Source organism: Rhinopithecus roxellana, chromosome 8 (assembly GCF_007565055.1).
Source record: "Rhinopithecus roxellana isolate Shanxi Qingling chromosome 8, ASM756505v1, whole genome shotgun sequence".
NCBI lineage: Eukaryota > Metazoa > Chordata > Mammalia > Primates > Cercopithecidae > Rhinopithecus > Rhinopithecus roxellana.
Genome location: NC_044556.1, coordinates 13257862 through 13281696, shown reverse-complemented (window position 1 = coordinate 13281696; position 23835 = coordinate 13257862). Strand labels below are relative to the sequence as shown.

Here is a 23835-nt window from a genome sequence, read left to right as displayed (position 1 = left end):
GTGGTCCTGGGTCCTAGGAGCCGAGTCTCAACTGTTCCCCTTGTCCCAGCCTCCTCGTGTGGAGGGAGCTTTGGCTCAACCCAGCAGGCCCCTGTCGTCCTCTGTGGAGCTGAACCCAGCAGGCCCCTCTCGTCTCTCGTCCTCTCTGGAGCTGTGGCCCAGGCCCTGCTGCAGGCACTGACCGGAGGCTGTGGGCCCAGGACCCAGGGCAGGGCTGGGGGTCTCCTCGCAGGCTCCCTTATCCTTCCACAGACCTCACCCTGGAGAGGGACGGGGAGGGCGCCAGCCCTGGGGACCCCTGGCCAACTCCCACTGACCGCAGCTTCTTGGGTGCTGCTGGGCGCTCCCCACAACTCCAGCCTGCCCTCGGCCCAGCAGGGGCCTGCACCCCTCACTCCCCACGCTAGCACCTGATTTCCCCATGCCCGAGCCTCTCCTGGCACCTGCCTCCGGGGAAGCGGGGCTTGGTCAGTTCAGACCTGCTCGACCGGTGACTGCCCAGAACCTGATGTCTGGGCGTGAAGGGGGTCAAGAGCCAGGGAAGGTTTGCTCACCACTTCCCCTCCCCTCCTCCAGGCAGGTCCAAGCCCCAGGCCCTTCATGGTGGGTGCCAAGCCTGAGTGTCACCGGCTGCCCACCTCCCTGAGGCTGCAAAGCCTCTGCCCTGCTCTAGCCCCAGTGACCGCCAACCAGGGTGACCATGGCAGGTCTCAGCGGCCCCCACCCTCATCACATCCTCCCAGCACACTCAGTCCATGTCTTCACGTGTGTGTAGCCTTGAGACAGGCCCCACGCGGAGTTACACACGCCAGGCCTGGGGGGCCAGGAGGTGGGCCGGGGGCTGGGCCCAGGGCTCCCGGGGGGTCCCCAGTTTCCTGTCTGATACCGGTTTGTCTCTTCTGCAGGTTTGGCTCAGAAGAAGGCAGCCCCAACAGAGGTGAGTGTCTGGAGGGGACGAAGGGCCTGGGGTCCCCACCTTGACCGCTTCCTCCCTACCCGCGGAGAAGCTGTTTGGCCTGAGGCAGCTCACCGCACCTTTCTGGGCCCCAGATGCCATCCAGTGTCCACAGGCAGGATGAACATGAGGTCTGTGCCAGCCGCATCTTGAGAGGTCAGGGTGAAATTCTGTGATGGAGGAGGGGGCCCCGCATCTGAGGGGCCGCGCCCCTAGTGGCAAGGGTGCCTGGTCAGGGCTGCAGGGGCAGGAAGGGCTTCTCTGGGTTCCAGGTCACGTGGAGCCAGGACTATGGGGTGGGCGGTGGGGAGACAGCAGCTCTCACAGGGGTACTGGGGGCAGGAATGGAAGACCCGGCTGGAGGGTCAGATGCTGCCCAGAGGGCGATGCCCGAGGCTACCAGCTCCACCCGTACCATCGGTGTCTGTGAGCCACCCAGGCGTAGTGCACAGTTAGGCTATGTGCAGCCTACGTGTGCGTGTTTGTGTGCGTGTGTGCACGTTTTCCTGTGTGCATTTGCCTGTGTGCACATGTGTTTGCCAGTGTGCATGTTTGCCTGTGTGCGTGTTTGCCTGTGTTTGCCTGTGTGCATGTGTGTTTGCCAGTGTGCATGTTTGCCTGTGTGCGTGTGCACGTTTGCCTGTGTGCGTTTGCCTGTGTGCACGTGTTTGCCAGTGTGCATGTTTGCCTGTGTGTGCATGTGCATGTGTTTGCCTGTGTGCATATTTGCCTGTGTGCATATTTGCCTATGTACACGTGTGTTTGCCTGTGTGCGCATGTGCACATGTTTGCCTGTGTGCACGTTTGCCTGTGTGCACGTGTTTGCCTGTGTGCATGTTTGCCTTGTGCATGTGTGCATGTGTTTGACAGTACATGTTTGCCTGTGTGCACGTGTGTTTGCTGGTGTGCAGGTATGCCTGTATGCATGTTTGCGTTGCACGTGTGCACGTGTGTTTGCTGGTGTGCATGTTTGTGTGTGCGTGTGTTTGCCGATGTGCATGTTTGCCTGTGTGCGCGTGTGCATGTGTCTACCTGTGTACATGTTTGCCTGTGTGCATGTGTGTTTGCCTGTGTGCATGTTTGCCTGTGTGCGCGTGTGCACGTGTTTGCCTGTGTGCGTGTTTGCCTGTGTGCACGTGTGCACTTGTGTTTGCCTGTGTGCGTGTTTGCCTGTGTGCGCGTGTGCACGTATGTTTGCCGGTGTGCATGTTTGCCTGTGTGCACGTGTGTACGTGTGTTTGCTGGTGTGCATGTTTGCCTGTGTGCGCGTGTGCATGTGTTTGCCTATGTGCATGTTTGCCTGTGTGCACGTGTTTGCCGGTGTGCACGTTTGCCTGTGTGTGTGCACATGTGCGTGTAGATGGGTCCTTTCCATGCCCTGTCATTGCTGCCTGTCTCCTCCGGAGAGCTTTCTCTGCACAGTGGCCCTGCCTTTGCAGCTTCTGCCAGCCCTGTGGCACCTAGTGGCCTTCTTCCCAGCCCCAGTGGGCATGGTGGGGTGGGCCGTCCCCTGAGGGCGCTCGAGCTGCTGCATCTCCTGTTTTCCCGCATGCAGTCCTCAGGGGACCTGTTCCTGAGCCCCATTCCCAGGAGCAGTCCCCAAGGCACCTGCCCCACCTGGGCCGCCCTTGGGCCCTGTGTCCATAGCCAGAGCTGGGAGGGCTTTGTCCACCAGGCCTGGGACCCTGGGATCCTTCCTCAGAGTCCCCCGGCCTGGGGGCAGTGTGGAGGGTGGCGCGGGTGACGGGATGAATTCCTGGGGAGAGTCTGCCCCCTGGCGGCCGCCCGGGAGAAGCACGGAACATGGCTGAGCAGCGTCGGCTGCGGAGGGAGGGCAGGACAGGGCAGGCAGGGGTCAGGGCTGCAGGAGCATCCCTGGGGCTGATAGCAGTGGGATGGGGTCTGGACCAGTGGAGGGTCTGTGGGCTCTCCTAGCAAACGCAGTGGCACTCCTTAAATGATGGTGCCAGGCGGGGCTGTTCTCCTTGGTTGGCCTCTGTGTCCCTTCAGGCTCCCACGGCCCCTCTTCACATCCTCCCACGAGGGCAGCAGGCTGAGGCCTCCTGGGGTCAGCAGCTCATCCATGTGCTGGGACGCCTGCGCTGCCCGACAGCTTGTAGGAGCCGGGCCTGACCCTGGCCAGTGAGATCGTCTCCCTCAGGGACGAGATGCTCTTTACACTCCTCCCAGCCCAGGGGTCTCACAGTTAGGGGCCCTGGTGAGGGAGAGGGGTTACGACTCCCACCAGCACCTCAGGTGGTGGATGGGACACTCTGAGGCTGGCCTGGCTCACACCATGTGGGCAGGAAGCCTGACCCCCGCTCTGTTCCCACCCCCACCTCAGTCCTGTTTTTTGTTTTTGTTTTTTTTGAGACAGAGTCTCGCTGTGTCACCCAGGCTGGAGTGCAGTGGGTCAATCTCGGCTCATTGCAAGCTCCGCCTCCCGGGTCCACACCATTCTCCTGCCTCAGCCTTCCGAGTAGCTGGGACTACAGGCGCCCGCAGTCCTGTTTTTAAAAAATACCCACTTTACTGAGATGTGATTCACATGCTATACAGCTCACCCTCTGAAGTGTGCAGTAAATGACTTTTGGTGCATTTGTAGAGTTGTGTGGGGACATCTGTGCTTGTCACAACTGGGAGGTGCTCCTGGGATGGAGTGGGTGGAGGCCAGGGATGCTGCTCAGCACCTCAAAGAACAGTCCAGCCCCAGTGTCCACAGCACCTGGGGGAGACCCTGAAGTTAGGGGGCTGGGGCTGCCCAATCCTCTTGCCCTTCTTGAGGACCCAGAGGTCTCCACCTCGGAGTGAGCGCTTCTGAGTGTCCAGCATGGGACACTGAGGGGACCCAGCCAGCCCACCAGGCGCCCATGGGTGAGAGACCTCCTGCTGCATCTCGGAGTTGCCTGGACCTGCCCCCTGCCCTGTGTACCCCTGCTGGGCCCAACAACTAAACTCTTCCTTGGCAGGGTTTCAGAGCATGCCCTGCCCCGGTGGGTGTGCTCCTCACGGAGTTAACGCTTCCTGCTTCCTCTTCCCAGGCCCTGTCGATGATGGCGCAGCCGGGCCCTGGCCATGGGAAGAAGTTGGGCCATCGAGGTGTGGACGCATCTGGCGAAACCACCTACAAGAAGGTTCCTCGGCTCCCCTTAGCTGGCTGGGGGGAGCGGGAGGGAGCAGAGGGGCGGGAGTTCCCACTGGTACCGTGGATGGGGCCCGTCGTCCCCGACACAAACCAGGGTGTGCACAGGGACAGGTGTGGGCTGTGTAGGGCAGAGACTCGAGTCCTCAGTCCTGGACGAGGCCCCACTGTTTGCTGTCCTTGCTGGGCGGCTGGGCAGTGTGCTCCGTGGGTCAGCCTGGCTGCAATGTCTGCCCGGCTCTGAGTCCTTGAAACCTTGGGCAGAGCCTGGGCTCTCGGCCCTGGTGAGAGAGAGGGGTTACGGGCCCTGCCACCACCTCGGGCAGTGGACGGGACACTCTGAGGCTGGCCTGGCTAACACCATGTTGGTAGGAAACCTGACCCCCGCTCTGTTCCCACCCCCACCTAGGGCTTGTTTTTTCAAAAATAACTGTTTTACTGAGATGTGATTCATATACTGTATAATTCAGCCTTTAAAGTGTGCAGTAAATGACTTTTAGTACATTTGCAGAGTTGTGCAGCCATTACCTCTAATTCCAGAACATTCCATCAACTCAAATAGCAACCCTGTCCCCATTAGCAGTCGCCCCCCATCCCCCACTCCTAGCCCCGGCACCCCGCGTCCCTTTCCTGCCTCTGTGGATTGGCCTGTCCTGGACGTTTCATGGAAATGGAATCACACACGGTGTGGCTTTCTGTGTCTGGCGTCTCTCACTGAGCATGGCGTCCTCAGGGTTCATTCGCGCTGGGGCCCGCGTCAGAGCCTTGCTCCTGTTCACGGCTGAGTCGAGTTCTGGCACGCGGGACGCCCGTGCTGCGCTTGTCCCTTGCTGCGTCGTGGACGCTGGCGTGGTTCGCACTCCTGGCCGTTGTGAATTGTGCTGCTGAGGACACGTGTGTGTGTCTCTGTGTGGATACGTGTGTTCGTTCGTCTTGGGCAGACACCCAGGAGCAGAATTGCCAAGTCACGTGTAACTCAGTGTCACTTCTGAGAAACTTGCAAACTGTTCTCCGCAGCCGCTGTACCATTTTCCAAGCCCAGCAGTGGTGACTGAGGCCCGGTGTCCCCGCATCCTCACCAGCCCCCGTGATTGTTGTCTCTGATTCTGGCGTCCTCGTGGGTGGGTGTGAGGTGGTGTCTCTTCAAGGTGTTTTTTTGTTTATTTGTTTTTGTAGAGACGGGGGTTTCGCCATGTTGCCCAGGCTGCTCTCGAACTCCTAGGCTCAGGCGATCTTCCCACCCTGGCCTCCTGAGTGGCCAGGATTCCAGGCGTGAGCCACCGTGCACGCCCCCCCTGTGGTTTGATTTGCTTTCCATTGGTACCCAGTGATATGGAGCGTCTTTGCGTGCTTCAGGGCCATTTGTATGTTATCTCCGGGCACATGTCTATTCTGTCCGTGGCATCTCGGGGAGGTGAACGTGCAGGCCAGACCCCCACCACCCAGAGTGTGGTTTAGGAGGGAGGCAGCGGCCGAACCTGGGCAGTAGCAGAAACCTCCCTCCCTGCCCCCTCGCACCTGCGACAGGAGAACTGGAGGCCAGAGTTAGAGACCAGAGGTATGGGCCGGCTTCCCAGGGCTAACGTGAACATAGCCCCAAGAGCACACAGTGAGAATAATGCTAACAATGCTGGTGGCAAATATAACAGCAGCTGGCCGGGCGTGGTGGCTCACGCCTGGAATCCCAGCACTTTGGGAGGCTGAGGCGGGAGAATCCTGAGGTCAGGAGTTGGAAACCAGCCTGGGCAACATGGCGCAACCTTGTCTCTACTAAAAATACAAAAAAATAATTAGTCAGGTGTGGTGGCGTGTGCCTGTAATCCCAGTTACTCGGGAGGCTGAGGCAGAGAACAGCTTGAACCTGAGAAGCGGAGGTTGCAGTGAGCTGAGATCACACCACTGCACTCCAGCCTGGGCAACAGAGCAAGACTCTGTCTCAAAAAAAAAAAAATAACGGCCGGGCGCGGTGGCTCACGCCTGTAATCCCAGCACTTTGGGAAGCCGAGGTGGGCGGATCACGAGGTCAGGAGATCAAGACCATCTTGGCTAACACGGTGACACACCGTCTCTACTAAAAATACAAAAAATTAGCCGGGTGTGGTGGCAGGCACCTGTAGTCCCAGCTACTCAGGAGGCTGAGGCAGGAGAATGGTGTGAACTCAGGAGGTGGAGCTTGCAGTGAGTGGAGATCGCACCACTGCCCTCCAGCCTGGGCGACAGAGCGAGACTCCATCTCAAAAAAATTTAAAAAATAACAGGCCGGGCGCGGTGGCTCAATCCTGTAATCCCAGCACTTTGGGAGGCCGAGACGGGTGGATCACGAGGTCAGGAGATCGAGACCATCCTGGCTAACACGGCGAAACCCTGTCTCTACTAAAAAATACAAAAAACTAGCCGGGCGAGTTGGCGGGCGCCTGTAGTCCCAGCTACTCAGGAGGCTGAGGCAGGAGAATAGTGTGAACCCGGGAGGCGGAGCTTGCAGTGAGCTGAGATCCAGCCACTGCACTCCAGCCTGGGCAACTGCGAGACTCCGTCTCAAAATAAATAAATAAATAAATAAATAAAATAATAATAATAATAACAGTGCCGGTGCGGTGGCTCACACCTGCAATCCCAGCACTTTGGGAGGCCAAGGTAGGCAGATCAGCTGAGGTCAGGAGTTCAAGACCAGCCTGGCCAACATGGTGAAACCCCATCTCTACTAAAAATACAAAATTTAACCAGGCGTGATGGCGGGTGCCTGTAATCCCAGCTACTCAGGAGACTGAGGCAGGAGAATCACTTGAACTCGGGAGGTGGAGGTTGCAGTGAGCTGAGATTGCACCACTGCACTCCGGCCTGGACGACAGAGCAAAAGCCTGTCTCAAAAAATAAACAAACAAATAAAAATAATAATAACAGCAGCTGGCACCATGTCCCCAAGAGGGCCAGAACCACTGTACCCGTCCCTGTCTACAGGCAGGGAAACTGAGGCACAGAGCAGCCATGTGGGTTGCCCAGTGTGACCACGTGCATTACATAGAAAGCAGCTAGCAGGAACCCGCATCTGAAGACGTGAAAGTGATCTGGGCATCTCGCTGTAAACGGTACCCCCTAAAAACAAACCCTGATAGTGAACCAACCCTTGCTAAGTTGGAGCTGTTTCAGAATGTGAGAACCTTCTAGAACCTAGCTAGCCAACAGGACTGGAGGGCTGAGTGACGCGGTGCAGCAGTCACAGCCAAGCCCTATCCTGGCTGTGTGGCCCAAGGGAGGGTGGCTTCACCCCCCGGCCTGATGTCCATGGCTCAACAGCCGCAGGACAGGTGACCCCGGGGTCACCGGGAGGGGGTTGGCAGGTGCGGGGTCCCGAGCTACAGCTGGACACGGTCTCTACCCCCTGGTGCACACAGCGGGTGCAGGGCAGCTTGGGGAGCAGGCAGGGGCCCTGACGCTCTGGTCTCCCCGCAGACCACCTCCTCTACCCTGAAGGGCGCCATCCAGCTGGGCATCGGCTACACCGTGGGCCACCTGAGCTCCAAGCCCGAGCGCGATGTGCTCATGCAGGACTTCTACGTGGTGGAGAGCATCTTCTTCCCCAGGTGGGCCGGGCCCCGGAGCCTCAGGCCTCACCCGGCACATGCGTGGCTGTGACATGGAGTGGCCTGTCCTGAGCGCCCTTCTCTGCTGAAAGCAGCACCTGGCCCCTCCTGGCGCCTCCTTGGCCTTGAGCTCTGGCCCTCTGTCCGTCAGGACATTGGTTTGCTGCTAAATCAGAGACCCAGTGTGAAAGCAGTTTAAGAACGGGAAAAAGAGGCCGGGCGTGGTGGCTCAAGCCTGTAATCCCAGCACTGTGGGAGGCCGAGACGGGCGGATCATGAGGTCAGGAGATCGAGACCATCTGGCTAACACGGTGAAACCCCGTCTCTATTAAAAAATACAAAAAAAAACTACCTGGGCGAGGTGGCAGGCGCCTGTAGTCCCAGCTACTCCGGAGGCTGAGGCAGGAGAATGGCGTAAACCCGGGAGGCGGAGCTTGCAGTGAGCTGAGATCTGGCCACTGCACTCCAGCCTGGGCAACACAGTGAGACTCCGTCTCAAAAAAAAAGAAAAAGAAAAAAAAAAAAACAGGAAAAAGAAAAGGTAGAAGTTAGCTCTTTTCTAATCTACAAATACCAGTGGGCAGTGCAGGGCTGGTCAGGAGGCTCCATGGTGTTGGGGTCCTGGGATCCTTCTGGTCACCCCACACCACCATCCTCAATATACAGCTCTGTGACCAGTGGCCCCAGGTGGCTGCCCAGGCTCCTGCCATCACGGCTGCATTCCAGCCACAGGAGGAAAGAGAAGGAGAACAACACAGCCCTTCCCTTGAGAACATAACCAGTGTTTCTGCTGCACTTGTGTCATTGGCTGGGTGCAGTCACACGACCACACCAAGCTGCAAGAGCCTGGGGCGGCGTGGTCCTATTCTTGGCAGCCATGTGCCTGACCAACACTGTGGGCCCCATTGTTAATCAAAGAAGAGAGGGTGGTTACTGGGGGACAGTTCCATCAGGAGCCCCATGTTGCTTGTGGGATTGGGCCATTTCCAGGAAGCCTTGGAGCTGAGCCGCTAGAGGCTCAGCTGCTAGAGGCACTAGGAGGGGCCATGGCAGGGGTGGGGGAGAGGTGCCAGCCCCCCCTCACAGGCTCCCTCCTGTCCTTCCTCCACAGTGAAGGCAGCAACCTCACCCCCGCCCACCACTTCCAGGACTTCCGTTTCAAGACCTATGCACCTGTCGCCTTCCGCTACTTCCGGGAGCTCTTCGGGATCCGGCCAGATGATTACTTGGTAAGCGTATTTGCCATTATGGGCTTCCTGGCTTGAAACAGAACATGTGTTGGGTCTCGGAGGGTCTGTGGGTCAGGCACTGGGGGCAGCCTCCCTGGGTTCCTGGTGTAGGGTTATGGTCAGGTTCGGGGCCGGGGTCTCCATGAGACTCACTGGGGAAGGGGGAGGGATCGGCCTCCAAGCTCACATCGCTGGCGGCTGCGGAACTCCGTCCTGGCTGGCGTTGGCTGGGAGCCTCCTCCATTCCTTGTCATGTGGGTCTTGTCATCAAAGCATCCACTCACCAAAGAGATGGTACAGTCTTCTGCAGCCTGGTGCCAAAGTGACTGACCCATCTTCAGACTTAGGGTTAGAACAAGGCACTGGGACATGGGCGCCACTGGGGACCCGCGTAGCCGGCCCTCCCAAGCTCTAGCTGTGGCTCTGTCGTTTCAAGTTAGAAAAGTCAAAATCGAGGCCAACCCCTTTGACGTAGCAGCCCATCATCCGGGCTCCTGAAAGAGGCGTGTGGAAGGCGGCGCTCACCGCGGCGGCTCCAGAGCTCACCAGCACCAGCACCACTTCTCAAAGCTCTGGGTGGCCTTTTCCCAAGCTTGCTGGTCATGCTGAGGACTTTGTGTCAGGGAAAACGTGAACTCCGTAGACAAGTGTGGTTGGCGTTCTGGCTGTCACGGCAGCGCGGTCCCCGGGGCCGGGAGCCTGTGGTTCTCCGATCCTGCCCTCACCCACAGTGGTCGGTTCCTTGTGCCTTTGGTGGTTGGTGACCGTGCGTGCGTTTGGTTTCTCTCAGGCTGTAGGAAGCGCCTGAGGCTGCACTCTTCCAGGGAGAATGAGCATGTGCTGCAGCCGGGGGTACATGCGACCCCCCGAGAACTCCAGCCTTGTTCAGGTGCGCGGGAGTCACCATGTCCCTGGGTTGTGTCACCAAGGCCCAGCCTCCTGACTTCAGTGTCCCAGCGTTTGTCTGAGCTCGGCAGGGCAGCGGGGAGTGAACAGACAGCTGGGGTTTTTGCCTAGAAATGGCCCTCGGGTGACCTGGACGCCACTGTGTGAGGCGGCCGGGAATGGGAGGCGGCAGCCTGGCTCATAGCAGAGACGGCACTCGCGTCCATTAGCAGGAGTGGACGGATACAAGCCGAGCTGGGGCCGTCTGGGTCTCCCCTAGAACCTGATGAGACCGCATTCCGGGGCCTCAGGCCGGGTGTGCGCCCACAGCGTCTTGGGGCCAACCTGGTGTTGGTGACCCCCGAATCGTCCTCATCTGAGGAGTGTGAGAATTCTCCTGGGGGCCCCCAGCCTCTGTCCAGGCTGTGGTGTGCGTGTGGCCATGAGCCAGTGGCAGGAGGACGGGCCAGTGTGCATGTTGCCGTCCACAGGGCCCCTGAGCCTGAGTGGCGACAGGTGGGGCTTGGGGGGGACTGGGGGTTGCTGGTACTTCTCTGATTGGATAGCTGAGGTCACAGTCCACCCTGGTAAAAGGGGTAGCCCCAGCAAGGCCCCCAGCTCAGGACAGCCAGGAAGGAGAAGGCGGAGGTTGGACGCGAGGGCGAGGTGGGGCTCAGCCCTGCCCAGCAGTCAGCGGAGGGTGGAGAGGAGGCCGAGGTCAGTGGCACGGCTGCCGAGAGCCCCAGCACCGACGAAGGAGGCCGTGGGGGGTTGTCCTGGCACTGCCTGGCTCAGAAACCCACTCATGGGGCCTGCTTCCCCGTGGCAGCTGAGGCCCATGGAGGCCACAGCCCTGCAATGCCATTAGCTGTGTGGCTTCAGAATTTCCGTCGTTGGTGGTGTTTGTACAAAGCTGAATGTGCCTTTCCACAGTGTTTTCCGCTCTGCGGGTGAGATCAGCCTCCCCGTCCTGCCACCGTGGAGAGGGAGCAGTGATTTGTGCCTCGGGGGGGACACTCTGGCTGCATGGGGCGTCCCCTGCTGCAGGTGACCTGAGGACAGTGGCTCAGGGCTTGGCGGGGTTCCCCTGGCCTCCCAGGGAGGGCACCAGCCCCAGGAGAGACCCGCCCTCACTCTGCACTGCTGCGTCTGTATCGGGGAGGCTGGAGGGTGTCCTGCTGCAGCGGGAAGGGCGGAGGAACCACGTGGGCTCTGAGTTTCCCGTGGATATTTGTGGCTCGTGGCTGTGGGCGGAGAAAGGGAGGCAGATGGCTGAGCTGGGCGACAGCAGTGGCCTGGATAGAACTCCCTCCAGCCTCTGAGTCCACCACCCACGGTGCTCTCACCCTGCACCGTCACTCCCAGCCAGGCCATGGCAGAAGCAGCGCGTGCAGGAGGAAGGACCCTCGCTGTTCTGAGCTGCCAAGGTTGGCAGGGCCGTTGCTGACTCCGCAGAATCCAGCCTGTGTTGACCGACGTGTGATAACTGATGGCGCCGTTCCCTGGCCCGAGACCACTTCGGCAGTGGAGGGCGGGGATAGTGACTTGAGCCCAAGGAGGGACGGGCATTCCCAGGCCCTGGGCCTGAAGTGACATCATGTTTCCGGCGTTCTCTGGCCCCCAAGCACATTCACACCTCAGAGCATGTGTGGCGCTGGGGACCCAACTCACACCTCAAGCCTCTGGGTCTTCCAGCATTTTCCAAAGGTGGTTCCCCTCACTTCTTGGGGTTTTTTTTGAAACAGAGTCTTTCTTACTCTGTTGCCCAAGTTTTAGGGCAGTGGTGCTGTCCCAGCTCACAGCAGCCTCGACCTCCTGAGCTCAAGTGATCCTCCCACCTCAGCCTCCCAAGTAGCTGGGACCACAGATGTGCGCCACCACGCCTGTGTTTTGTTTTGTTTTTTAGTGCAGATGAGGCCTCGCTCTGTTGCCCAGGCTGGTCTTGAACTCCTGGGCTTAAACAATCCTCCCTCCTCAGCCTCCCAAGGTGCTGGGATTACCAAGTGCTGGGTGAGCTGCTGTGCCTGGCCTCCCCTCGCTTCTACTTGCCACCACTCCTGACTCTGGGGACACCCCCCACCTGCTTAGCACAGCAGCGTTCTTCCCAGCGGGGTGGGCGGCACTCAGCACTCAGAGACCACCCTTCTGTTGTCCGGCAGACACGGACCCAGCGTTAACCCTGGGTGGGCCTGCCTCACTCCGCTGATGGGGAGCGGGCTCTGACCTCATCTGTGACCAGTTAGGATTTTGCAGGGCGTGACCCAGGTGGCCTTAGCCACACGCACACTTCATTGGTTCCATACCCAGAAGACGCAGGGTAGCTCCCGTGGTCTCATCTTCACTCTTGTCCTTAACAAATAGAGCATCTGTTGTGTGTCAGTGACGCAAAAAACTTTCGTCTCCATGGACCCACTGCCTAATGTCTAGGAGAGGGCATGGAGGCAGAGAGACAGTGAGCACATCATGAAACAAACAACAGCAGGGGCTGAGAAAAAGGGGCAGAGAGGTGGGGAGGAAGGGCTTGGACTGGGGTGCCAGGGGCCAGAGTGGGGCCTGCCCATCAGAGATGCAGCTTCCATCCCAGAGGTTACCTTCTGGTCCAGTGTGGCTGCTGAGGTTCCGGCCATCACATGAGCATCTCAGGAGGGAACTAGGTGGGAAGGAGAGAAGGGCAAATATGCAGGTACTCCAGCTGCCTGTTGCCCATCTGGGGAGCCTTCCCTGAGTTCCACCCCACAGCTTCTGCTTGTGACTCATGGGGCAGAGCTGGTGTTGTGGCCGCACCAGCTGCAGGGGTGCTGGGAGCACCTTTTAGCCATGCACATCAGCACCCCTGTACGATCCGGTGTCTGCTCCTAACAAGAGCGGGAGGCAGCCTGGGGAGTGTGTCCTAGCAGGCCAGCCCTTGGGCTGCAGAGTCAGCTCGGCCTCAGGCTCCAGTCCTTGCTGGCCGGCCTCAGGCAAGTCGCTCGCCCTCTCTGAGCCTCTCTTTCTGCATCTGTAAAATGCAGCGACACATCGTCAGGTCCTGGCGCTGTTGGGCAGACGGAAGCCAGTGCCGTCTGTGTGTCCAGCAGCTCGGGGCCCGCTGACCCGGCTCCTCTGCTTCCAGTATTCCCTGTGCAACGAGCCGCTGATCGAGCTGTCCAACCCGGGTGCCAGCGGCTCCCTTTTCTACGTCACCAGCGACGACGAGTTCATCATCAAGACTGTCATGCACAAGGAGGCCGAGTTCCTGCAGAAGCTGCTGCCCGGCTACTACATGGTGCGTGGCCCGCCCTGCGGGGTGGACGGCTCCTCCATCAGCCCCTGCTCCTGGCCGACAGGAGCAGACGTCTGCAAGGCTGGGGCAAGCAGGCGTCCTTGGGGCGCAGCGAGAGGCATCTTGGGCCCCAGGCTCTCCCCCTCAGGGGTCCCCCATCGGGCTTCCCCAGCACCAGTCACCAGTGTCAGGAGCTGCCCTCTCTTCCTCCTGTGGCCACACGCCCTGAGGGCCGTCCCAGGCAGGGCTGGGTGGGCATCGGCTCCTGCCTGGCTCCCCATCCCCACCTGGCCAACACCCCATATGAGCCGTGGGCCCCAGAACCGGCAGCCCGTGGGCAATGTCTCTCAGCTGCCACGGAGGCCCAAGCGGCCCAAGGGTGACTCAGAGGGATCCAGAAAGGAGGGGGACAGGCCACCAGCCGGCACCCCACAAAAGACCAGCTGCTCGGGCAGGCGTGAGGCAGCTCCATTCGGCCCACCCCTCACCCCGCGTGACTCACAGAAAGGGCGCGTCAGGCCACGGGAGCGGGAGTAGCAGCCGGCGGCTGCGGCTGTGTTCCCTGGTCCGGGATTCCGGTACTCGCCCAGACGAGGTGGGCACCTCCCATGTGGCCGGGCCTGAGCTGCTGCCCGGCTCTGGGCAGCGCCGTGCAACCCCTGACTCAATTTCCCCTTTGAGCCCTCCTCCACTCTCTGATGCTTAGCGAGGGGCCCGGGCTCCCTCGATCAGGCTCAGCAAACTCAATCTTTAAAGGCCCAGAGAGTGGGTGTTTTTGGCTCTGCGAGCCAGTGTCCTATGTCTCCAGGGCTCAGCTCTGCCTGGGTGGCACCGAGCCGCCATGACCACATGAGAATGTACGGGCACGGCCGTGTGCCCATACGTGTTATGTATAGACCAAGAAATGCAAATTCCCTATCACTTTCACGTGTTATCAAAGACTATTCTCAGCCGGGCGCGGTGGCTCAAGCCTGTAATCCCAGCACTTTGGGAGGCCGAGACGGGCGGATCACGAGGTCAGGAGTTCGAGACCATCCTGGCTAACACAGTGAAACTCCGTCTCTACTAAAAAATACAAAAAGCTAGCCGGGCGAGGTGGCGGGCACCTGTAGTCCCAGCTACTCGGGAGGCTGAGGCAGGAGAATGGCGTAAACCCGGGAGGCGGAGCTTGCAGTGAGCTGAGATCCGGCCACTGCACTCCAGCCCGGGCAACAGAGCGAGACTCCGTCTCAAAAAAAAAAAAAAAAAAAAAAAAGCAAAGACTATTCTCTATTTTCCCACTTATTTATTTATTTATTTATTGAGACGGAGTCTCGCTCTGTCACCAGGCTGGAGTGCAGTGACGCGATCTCGGCTCACTGCAGCCTCCCCCCTCCCAAGTTCAAACCATTCTCCTGCCTCAGCCTCCCAAGCAGCTGGGACTACAGGTGCCCGCCACCATGCCCAGCTATTTTTTTTTTATTTTTAGTAGAGACAGGGTGTCACCGTGTTAGTCAGGATGGTCTCGATCTCCTGACGTCATGATCTGCCTGTCTCGGCCTCCCAAAGTGCTGGGATTACAGGTGTGAGCCCCCGCGTCTGGCCTCTTCACCACCTTTTTTTTTTTTTTTTTTTTGAGATGGAGTCTTGCTCTGTCGCCTAGGCTGGAGTGCAATGGCACAATCTCGGCTCACTGCAACCTCCGTCTCCCAGGTTCAAGCGATTCACCTGCCTCAGCCTCGAAAGTAGCTGGGATTATAGGCATGTGCCACCATGCCCAGCTAATTTTTATTTTTAATAGAGATGGAGTTTCACCATGTTGGCTAGGCCAACTCCTGACCTCAGGTGATCCACCCATCTCGGCCTCCTAAAGTGCTAGGATTACAGGCGTGAGCCACCGCACCCAGCCCTCTCCACTTTTTAAAACTGGAAAAACATTCTTAACTCACAGCCCTATAAAAATAGGTGGCATCCCGATTTGGCCTAGGGGCTGGAGTTTGCTGAGCCTGCCCAGGCTGGTGCCTGAGGCCGTGCCCCCCACTCCTCTCCCTGTGGGTCTGTCCCAGCCCCGACACCTGTGCAGCAAACGACTGGGTTCGTCATTGAGAGGCTCTGGGCAGGGGGAGCTGTTGATTCACTTGGGTGCCTGTGGGTCACCCAGTGCCTGCTTGGGGTCTACAGGGCAGAGCAGGACCCAGACCTGTGCCTGGGGACCCAGATTTGGAGTGAAGGTCCGAGTTGATCAGTCCAACACAGCAAAGCATAACCAACATAGAGGCTGGGCTCACGCCCGGAGTCCTGGCACTTTGGGAGGCTGAGCTGGGAGGATGGTTTGAGCCCTGGAGGTTGAGGCTGCAGTGAGCTGTGATGGCACCATTGCACTCCATCCTGGGCGACAGAGTGAGACCCTATCTCAAGAAAATACATGTGTGTGTGCACACTGTGTGTATGTACATATGTGTGTGTGTGTGCATATACATATATGTATTTATATGTATGTATTTCAGGATAGAGCATTGCGTTTCTGGCCTCCAGACCTCCCAACAGGCGAGCCCAGCCAGGGCGATGTCCTGTGGGCAGGCAGGGAGTGTGGAAGCCTCTGATGGAACAGAAGCGCCTGCCTCGGGGCCTGTCTCTGTAGAAACAGACTCCTGGAGCTCACGGTTGGGCGGGGAGACCCTGGGGCCTGTGAGAGTCAGGGTGCTGTGGGAAGGCCAGCCGGGCGCCTGCAAAGGAAAGGGGTCCCTGAGGGCTTCTGGGGAGAGAGGGGGGCTGACCAGGGGCATCCATGAGCCCCCTGAGGCAGAGGCCAGCTCTGCCCGCCCCCATGGGTCTGTGGCCCAGCTGCCCTCCATGATGTCCCCTCTTCCCCCTGCAGAACCTTAACCAGAACCCACGGACGCTGCTACCCAAGTTCTACGGACTGTACTGTGTGCAGTCGGGGGGCAAGAACATCCGCGTGGTGGTCATGAACAACATCCTGCCCCGCGTGGTCAAGATGCACCTCAAGTTCGACCTCAAGGGCTCTACCTACAAGCGGCGCGCCAGCAAGAAGGAGAAGGAGAAGAGCTTCCCCACCTACAAGGACCTGGACTTCATGCAGGACATGCCCGAGGGGCTCCTGCTGGACGCCGACACCTTCAGCGCCCTGGTCAAGACGCTGCAGCGGGACTGCCTGGTGAGGGCTTGGCCCGAGTGGGGGAGGGAGGGTGGCAGGTGGGACTGTCTGGTGAGGCCACGGTCCGGGCAGGCAGGGCCAGGGAGGGTGCCAGGCTGAGGCCCACCTGCCCTGCAGCCCACAGCAGGCCCCACCCCAACGTGGGATCCGGAAGCAGCTCAAGCTTTTATGGCCTTAACTTAAAACATGGTTGGACACAGTGGCTCACACCTGGGATCCCAGCACTTTGGGAGGCGGGCAGATGGCTTGAGCCCAGGGGTTTAAGACCAGCATGGGCAACATTGTGAGACCCTGTCTCACAAAGAAAACAGAAAACTTATGTCTCAAGACCCAGCCTGGCCGGGCGCGGTGGCTCAAGCCTGTAATCCCAGCACTTTGGGAGGCCGAGACGGGCGGATCACGAGGTCAGGAGATCGAGACCATCCTGGCTAACATGGTGAAACCCCGTCTCTACTAAAAAATACAAAAAACTAGCCGGGCGAGGTGGTGGGCGCCTGTAGTCCCAGCTACTCGGAGGCTGAGGCAGGAGAATGGCATAAACCCGGGAGGCGGAGCTTGCAGTGAGCTGAGAACCGGCCACTGCACTCCAGCCCGGGCAACAGAGCGAGACTCCGTCTCAAAAAAAAAAAAAAAAAAAAAAAAAAGACCCAGCCCTTGGGGGTTGGGAGTGTCTGCACCGCTAAGAAGCGGTTCCTCTGGAGGTTACATGGTGACAGTGATAGAGTCCCCCCACCCCCTGAGAAGAGAGCCCAGCCTTCATTTGCTGTGGTCACGAGCCCAGAGCTCCTGGCCAGCCATGAGAGCTTGCTGTGCCTCAGTTTCCTCACCCATCAAATGGGATGACTGCCTGCTCTGCAGGCCATGGCAAGGGCCCATGTCTGTCCGGTGGGGGGTCTGGCTCCTGTCCGCGTGGAGCCTGCACCGGCTCCGTATTAGGGAAAGAACGGTGCACGCAGCTCTTCCTCTCCCTGTGTTAGCTCCATCGTCCCCGCCCCACCCCGGCAGCTTCGAGGCGTGGAGCCAAGGAGGGAGGCCCCAAGGGGGACCTCCCAGCTCCCCCACTCCACCCAGGCCCCCCTGCTGACCACTCCTAGCTCCCCGACCCCTTTGAGAACTTGACCCACACCCCCAGAGAACGGCGCAGACCACTCAGGGGCCTCGAGGCTACCCTGGGCATCCACGCACCTGGGTGTCACCTGTCAGGCCGGCAGGTCCTTGCCCACGGGCCTGGGCTGGTCAGAGCACAGGCCCGGCCCCCTGTCTGTCAGGAAGGAGCGAAGCCAGGGAGGGAAGCCCCGTCCCAGCGCCTGGGGCGGCCTGCTGTGAGGCTGGAAGCCCCACTCCGGCCCGCCCTGATGCCGCCGTGTGACCGCAGCCCCCCCATCCCTCGGGATGATACTAGAACCCCCACCCCTGCATGGCCATGGGACTCCATCCCTCACGCCCGAGCCCACGGGGCTGTCCGGGCTGGGGCCCCCATAAGGTCCAGGAGCCGTGGTGGGGGTGGAGACAGCCGACGGCATGGTGTGCTCCTGCCCGTCCGTCCTGCCAGGTCCTGGAGAGCTTCAAGATCATGGACTACAGCCTGCTGCTGGGTGTGCACAACATCGACCAGCACGAGCGCGAGCGGCAGGCGCAGGGCGCCCGGGGCACCTCGGATGAGAAGCGGCCCGTAGGCCAGAAGGCGCTCTACTCCACGGCCATGGAGTCCATCCAGGGCGGCGCTGCGCGCGGGGAGCCCATCGAGTCGGATGACACGTAGGTGGGCGGGGGGCCTCCGGACCCATCCCGCTTCCCTTCCCCACAGGCTCTGGTTCCCCATCCCCGGCCCAAGTGTGAAAACAGGCAGGGAAGGCTGGCGAGGGCATCCATGGTGACAGACAGAGTCTGAGAGCCTCACGCCAGGGCCTCAGAGTGAAACCAGGCCATAGTGCGGGCCGCAGGCTGAGTGCTGGGTTCCGGGCCTTGGCTTGCAATGGTGGTAGCATTTCTCATTCACCCGTGAATGGGCCGAGGCCACTGGCCATCCGCAGGAATGAGACAGAGGTAGCGTTTCCCCGTGGCACTCAGAGGGGTCCACTCGCTGCCGTGCAGAGAGGAGCCACAAAGGTGTGGAAGGCGCGTGGGAGGCCAGAGGGATCGGGTGAGGCAGGGCTCACAGTAGGACACAGACCACGAAAAGGAGGGGCTGCAAAATCTGATTCCACACAGATCAAAGCGACTGCTGGCCGGGCACGGTGGCTCATGCCTGTGCTCCCAGCACTTTGGGTGGGAGGACTGCCTCAGCCCTGGAGTTCAGTACCAGCCTGGGCAACATAGCGAGACCCCCTCTCTACAAAAAAATATAAAACTTAGCTGGGCATGGTGGCATGTGCACCTGTAGTCCCAACTACTTGGGAGACTGAAGGTGTGGCAGGCGTGAGTGTGGCAGGCGGAGGTTGCAGTGAGCCGAGATCACACCGCTGCACTCCAGCTTGGGCATCAGAGTGAGACCCTATCTTAACAAAAAAAAAGGCTTGGCATGGTGGCTCATGCCTGTAATCCCAACACTTTGGGAGGCTGAGGCAGGCGGATCACCTGAGGTCAGGAGTTACAGACCAGCCTGGCCAACATGGTGAAACCCTGCCTCTACTAAATACAAAATATTAATTGGGCATGGTGGTACATGCCTGTAATCCCAGCTACTTGGGAGGCTGAGGCAGGAGAACCGCTTGAACCCAGGAGGTAGAGGTTGCAGTGAGCCGAGATTGAGCTGTGGTACTCCAGCCTGAGCAGCAAGACCTAACTCTGTCTTAAAAAAAAAAAAAAAAAGGCCGGGCGTGGTGGCTCAAGCCTGTAATCCCAGCACTTTGGGAGGCCGAGGCGGGTGGATCACGAGGTCAGGATGACCGAGACCATCCTGGCTAACACGGTGAAACCCCGTCTCTACTAAAAATACAAAAAACTAGCCGGGCACGGTGGCGGGCGCCTGTAGTCCCAGCTACTCAGGAGGCTGAGGCAGGAGAATGGCGGGAACCCGGGAGGTGGAGCTTGCAGTGAGCCGAGATCGCGCCACTGCACTCCAGCCCGGGCGACACAGCGAGACTCCGTCTCAAAAAAAAAAAAAAAAAAAAAAAAAAAGGCCGGGCGCGGTGGCTCACGCCTGTAATCCCAGCACTTTGGGAGGCCGAGGCGGGCGAATCACAAGGTCAGGAGATCGAGACCATCCTGGCTAACACGGTGAAACCCCGTCTCTATTAAAAATACAAACAACTAGCCGGGCGCGGTGGCGGGCGCCTGTAGTCCCAGCTACTCAGGAGGCTGAGGCAGGAGAATGGCGTGAACCCGGGAGGCGGAGCTTGCAGTGAGCCCAGATTGCGTCACTGCACTCCAGCCTCGGCGACAGAGCGAGACTCTGCCTCAAAAAAAAAAAAAACAAAAAAACAAAAAAATGCTGCCACGGAAGATGGGAGCAGTGGTAGAGAGAAGAGGCCCACACCTCAGTGGCCTACAGTGATGTCTCTGCTGGACGCTAGGGGTGGAGGGAGCAGACAGGCCCTGCCCTCACAGGGCTCGGGGTTTGGTTGGGGAGATACTCACGAGCCCTTCTGGAACACTGTGAATGTTAGGGCCAGGTCATTCTCTGGTATGGGGCTGTCCTGGGGCTGTCCTGGGCACTGCAGGGTGCTGAGCAGCGTCCTGGGCCTCCACCCACTCCGGGCCAGGAGCACCCCCGAGTTGTGACAACCACAGATGTCCCCAGATGTGGCCCCAGGGGGCGGGTTGGACAGGTGTCATATAGCAGTGCTGAGATTGTGCTCTGGTCACAGCAGCACTCTGACAGTGGGGGCAGGCCCGAGCCTTCACTTTGGTACCTGTTCAGTCCTCCCAGCAGCCTTGGAGGAGGGAGGTAGGCTTCCCCCGTTTCCAGCTGAGGAAGTAGGCTCCTAGGTTGGGGGGCAGCCTTCCCCAGCGGAGCCATGCAGGTGTGGAGCCAAGTTCCACCTGGCCTGGCCCCAGGGGCGGTGCTGGCTCGCACTAGGCCACCTGCTGGGCTTTGGTTTGCAAAGGCGGTGGTATTTCCCATGGATGGCAGAGGAGGAGCCGGGGCCCCAACCAGGGTGTAGCTGCGGGGAGTGCAGGAGCCAAGACCAGGCACAGCTCCGCCTCCGACCATCCTGGCGTTTGTAGGGTCTTCGTGGGCCTGGCAGGGGAGCAGGTGAGTGCACCAGCCTGTGGCGTGAGCAGAGCGTGCAGGGCCCCGGCCCAGCGGGTCTGGCTCCTGGTGGCTTCAGGATGGCTGCTGCACGTGTGGCCTCACTAACTGCGCTGGGCATGGTCCCGGGTGACAATTAACTCCCCAGGCTGTACCTGAGACCCCATGGCCCTATCTAGGCATGCAGCGTGCGTGTGTGTGCACGTACATGTGTGTGCATGTGTGTCCATGCACACGTGTGTGGTGGCAGGGTATGTGCCCAGGCCTCCTAGCTGGGATTCCTCAGCAGCGCCTGGGCCCGGGTTTGAGACTGGGGATGATGGAGGGACATCAGGACGGAGATTCCCGGGTGCCAGGCCCCACTCCAAGAGCTTGGCCGAGCTGCCACCCACAGGAGCAGGTGGACTCCCCAGCCCCGGAGTCCCCAGCCCTGCCTGCCTCGAGTCCCAGGTCTGTGGGATGCTGACGGTGCCCTCGTCCTCTCTCCCAGGATGGGCGGGATCCCCGCTGTGAACGGCCGCGGGGAGCGGCTGCTGCTGCACATTGGCATCATTGACATCCTGCAATCCTACAGGTGGGTGCCAGGGTCTGCAGTCCCACAGAGGGGTGCCCGGGTCTGCAGTCCTACAGGTGGACGCCCCGGGTCTGCGGCCCCACAGGTGGGTGGGTGCTCCCAGGACACCCATGCACGGAGGCGCTTGCCTGTGGAAACAGCTGCACCAGCAGCTCTCGGGGCTTCTTCAATCTTCTCAAAAGCTCTTGCTTGGCTGCCCCTTCTTGAGCCCTAAAGGAAGGTGTTTGGTCGCCTTGAAAATCCAGAGTGAGTTGGGCGTGGTGGTCCACACCTATAATTTAGTGCTGTGGGAGGCCGAGGCGGGAGGATTGCTTGAGCCCAGGAGTTTGAGACCAGCCTGGGCAACATAGCAAGACCCCGCCTCTACGAAATATCAAAAAATTAACCGAGCTTGGTCATGCTCCTGCAGTCCCAGCTACTCAGGAGGCCGAGGCAGGAGGATTCCTTGGGCCCAGGAGTTCAGGGCTGCAGCAGTGAGCTATGATGGCCGTGCTGCACTTCAGGCTGGGTGACAGAGCAAGACCCTGTCTCAAAAAAAAAAAAAAGAAAATCCAAGGAGTGGGTTTGAGGCCTCCCTTTGGGGCTCGAATATGTGTCTTTTGGTTTTTCATTTGTTTGTTTTGAGACAAAGTCTCACTCTGTCACTCAGGCTGAAGAGCAGTGGTGCGATCTTGGCTCACTGCAGCTTCCGCCTTCTGAGTCGACCCTATTCTCCCATCTCAGCCTCCCGAGTAGCTGGGATTACCGGCACGCACCACCATGCCTGGCTAATTTTTGTGTTTTTAGTAGAGACGGGTTTCACCATGTTGGCCAGGCTGGTCTCGAACTCCTGACCTCAGGTGATCCACCTACCTTGGCCTCCCAAAGTGCTGGGATTACAGGTATGAGCTACCATGCCTGGCTGGGGCTCTAGAATGTTGAAAGACAGGTCACGCCCTCGGTACTATGGACATTGGGACCAGATGGTTCTCTGGAGTGGGACCATCCTGGGCACTGCAGGGTACTAAGCTGAGAGCCTCCACCTACTCCCTGCCAGGAGCGCCTGTCGCCCTGAGTTTTGACAGCCACGATTGCTGAAGGCCATGGCCCAGGGTCCTCGGGGGTGCACAGTGGCCCCTGAGTGAGGCAGCGTGGCATAGGCTTGGCTGATGTCAGCTGCCACTCTGGGTGCTCTCTCCACAGGTTCATCAAGAAGCTGGAGCACACCTGGAAGGCCCTCGTCCATGATGGGGTGAGCACCTGCACCCCTCCTCCCATCCTTCCTCTGTCCTCCTGTCTGTCGTCCCGGCCTTCCTCCCATCCATGACTCCACAAATGCACACTACCTCCTGGGGCCAAGCACCGAGGACTGACTAACAGCCTGTAGAATCCAAGATCCCAACAGGCACCCCCATTTTTCAAGAGTGTGTAGAAAGTCCAGGCGGGAGCTTCCAGAACAAGCATTGGGCGTGTCAGGGGGGCGGCCAGCAGAGGCCTCTGGGGATGTCTTGGACCTTGCCAAGGCCCAGAACCCACTGCCTAGGGCAGATAGGAGTGCTGTCTTGCTCTGACGAGGCCGGCCAGGGTGTCCTGTGCTGCCGCCCGACACCGCTGGGGTTGTCCTTGTCCCCTGGCCCACAGTGGCCGGGCACCGCCTCCCACTGCCGGCTTCGAGGGTGGAGTCATTCACAGTCCTGGTACGTGGGCCACTCCTCACCCAAGGAGGCTGGGAAAGGAGGCTGCATTCTGGGAGGCCAAGGGTCACATCCCAGCAGGGCCCCAGCCAGACCATCCTACCTCAACCTCCCCTGCAAGTCCATGTGGGCCACTGCGCCTGGCCGAAATACTTTATTCATAGCTGGTTGAAAAAGTCAAAAATGCGAATAGGTCTCTAGCGGAAAAGCTTCCACCCATTCCCTGGCACCCAGTCTCTCCCCAGAGGGAGCCACTGTTCCCTGTTCTGTGAGCCCCTCCCAGAAAGCCACAGCAGCACGGGCCCATCTCAAGCCTTTTCACACAGAAGGTGCTCCCCGCACACACACAGCGTCTGTCCAGGGCTGTCTCCAGCTGTTGGTTGATGCGCCCTCTGCCCCCGGCACCCCCAACTCTCTTTCAGGACACGGTGTCTGTCCACCGCCCCAGCTTCTACGCCGAGCGCTTTTTCAAGTTCATGAGCAACACGGTCTTTCGGAAGAACTCCTGTAAGCCACCTGAGCCCTGCGGGGCGGGAGGGACCCCGGGGGAGGCCGAGAGCCCCGTGGGGCGGGAGGGACCCCGAGGGAGGCCGAGAGCTCCGTGGGGCGGGAGGGACTCGGGGGGAGGCAGTAAACCCAGAGCCCCTGTACCCCCCTCAGACCGGGCCTCATCCAGAGGTAGGATAGTCGGGACATTTGCTCTGCACAGGAGCCACCGCCGGAGTCTGAATCCTGAATCCTGGCCTGGCCTCGTCCTGCCTTGTGGCCTTGAACAGGCATTTCCCTCTGTGCCTCGGTTTCCCCATTGGCACAGCACTGTGAGAGTACAGTGTTTATATATGGGATGGGCGGGCCTGGCCCAGCAGGCAGCTCAGTGTGTGGGGCTCCGACAGCATCACCATTGCCACGGAAATCCATCCTGGGCAGGGGAACCCAGGAGGCCAGCATAGCAGGGCGTGGCCGGGGAGGTCACAGGGCAAACAATGGTGGGGAAGATGGGGACTCAGGGTTCACCCACAGGGTACCCGGGGGAGGTCCCCATTTCTCAGGGCTCAGCCTCCCCTCATGGGCCACTGTAGCATCTGGACGCAGACTCAGGGTTCCAGGTCCCCGTGCAGACCTCAGCCCGTGGCCCACCTGCTGCCAGACGGGTTCCTCTCTGGGGTCTGTTTCTCACCCACC

General features: G+C 59.8%; 1 protein-coding gene across 11 annotated transcripts in view; it reads left to right on the top strand.

Moving 5' to 3' along the window:
• The window catches only part of PIP5K1C (phosphatidylinositol-4-phosphate 5-kinase type 1 gamma), a 65040-nt gene that overhangs the window by 27081 nt on the left and 14124 nt on the right, over positions 1–23835 (top strand). For 9 of the 11 annotated variants that reach the window (XM_030935860.1, XM_010367282.2, XM_010367280.2 and 6 more), the window contains exons 2-11: positions 906–937; positions 3997–4089; positions 7548–7678; positions 8790–8907; positions 12905–13057; positions 15912–16211; positions 17764–17969; positions 20897–20980; positions 22163–22211; positions 23076–23160. In XM_030935860.1, the coding sequence (XP_030791720.1) occupies positions 906–937; positions 3997–4089; positions 7548–7678; positions 8790–8907; positions 12905–13057; positions 15912–16211; positions 17764–17969; positions 20897–20980; positions 22163–22211; positions 23076–23160 (1251 nt within the window). The remainder of the gene's footprint in view (positions 1–905; positions 938–3996; positions 4090–7547; positions 7679–8789; positions 8908–12904; positions 13058–15911; positions 16212–17763; positions 17970–20896; positions 20981–22162; positions 22212–23075; positions 23161–23835) is intronic. The other 2 variants (XM_030935858.1, XM_030935859.1) reach the window with 1 other exon arrangement.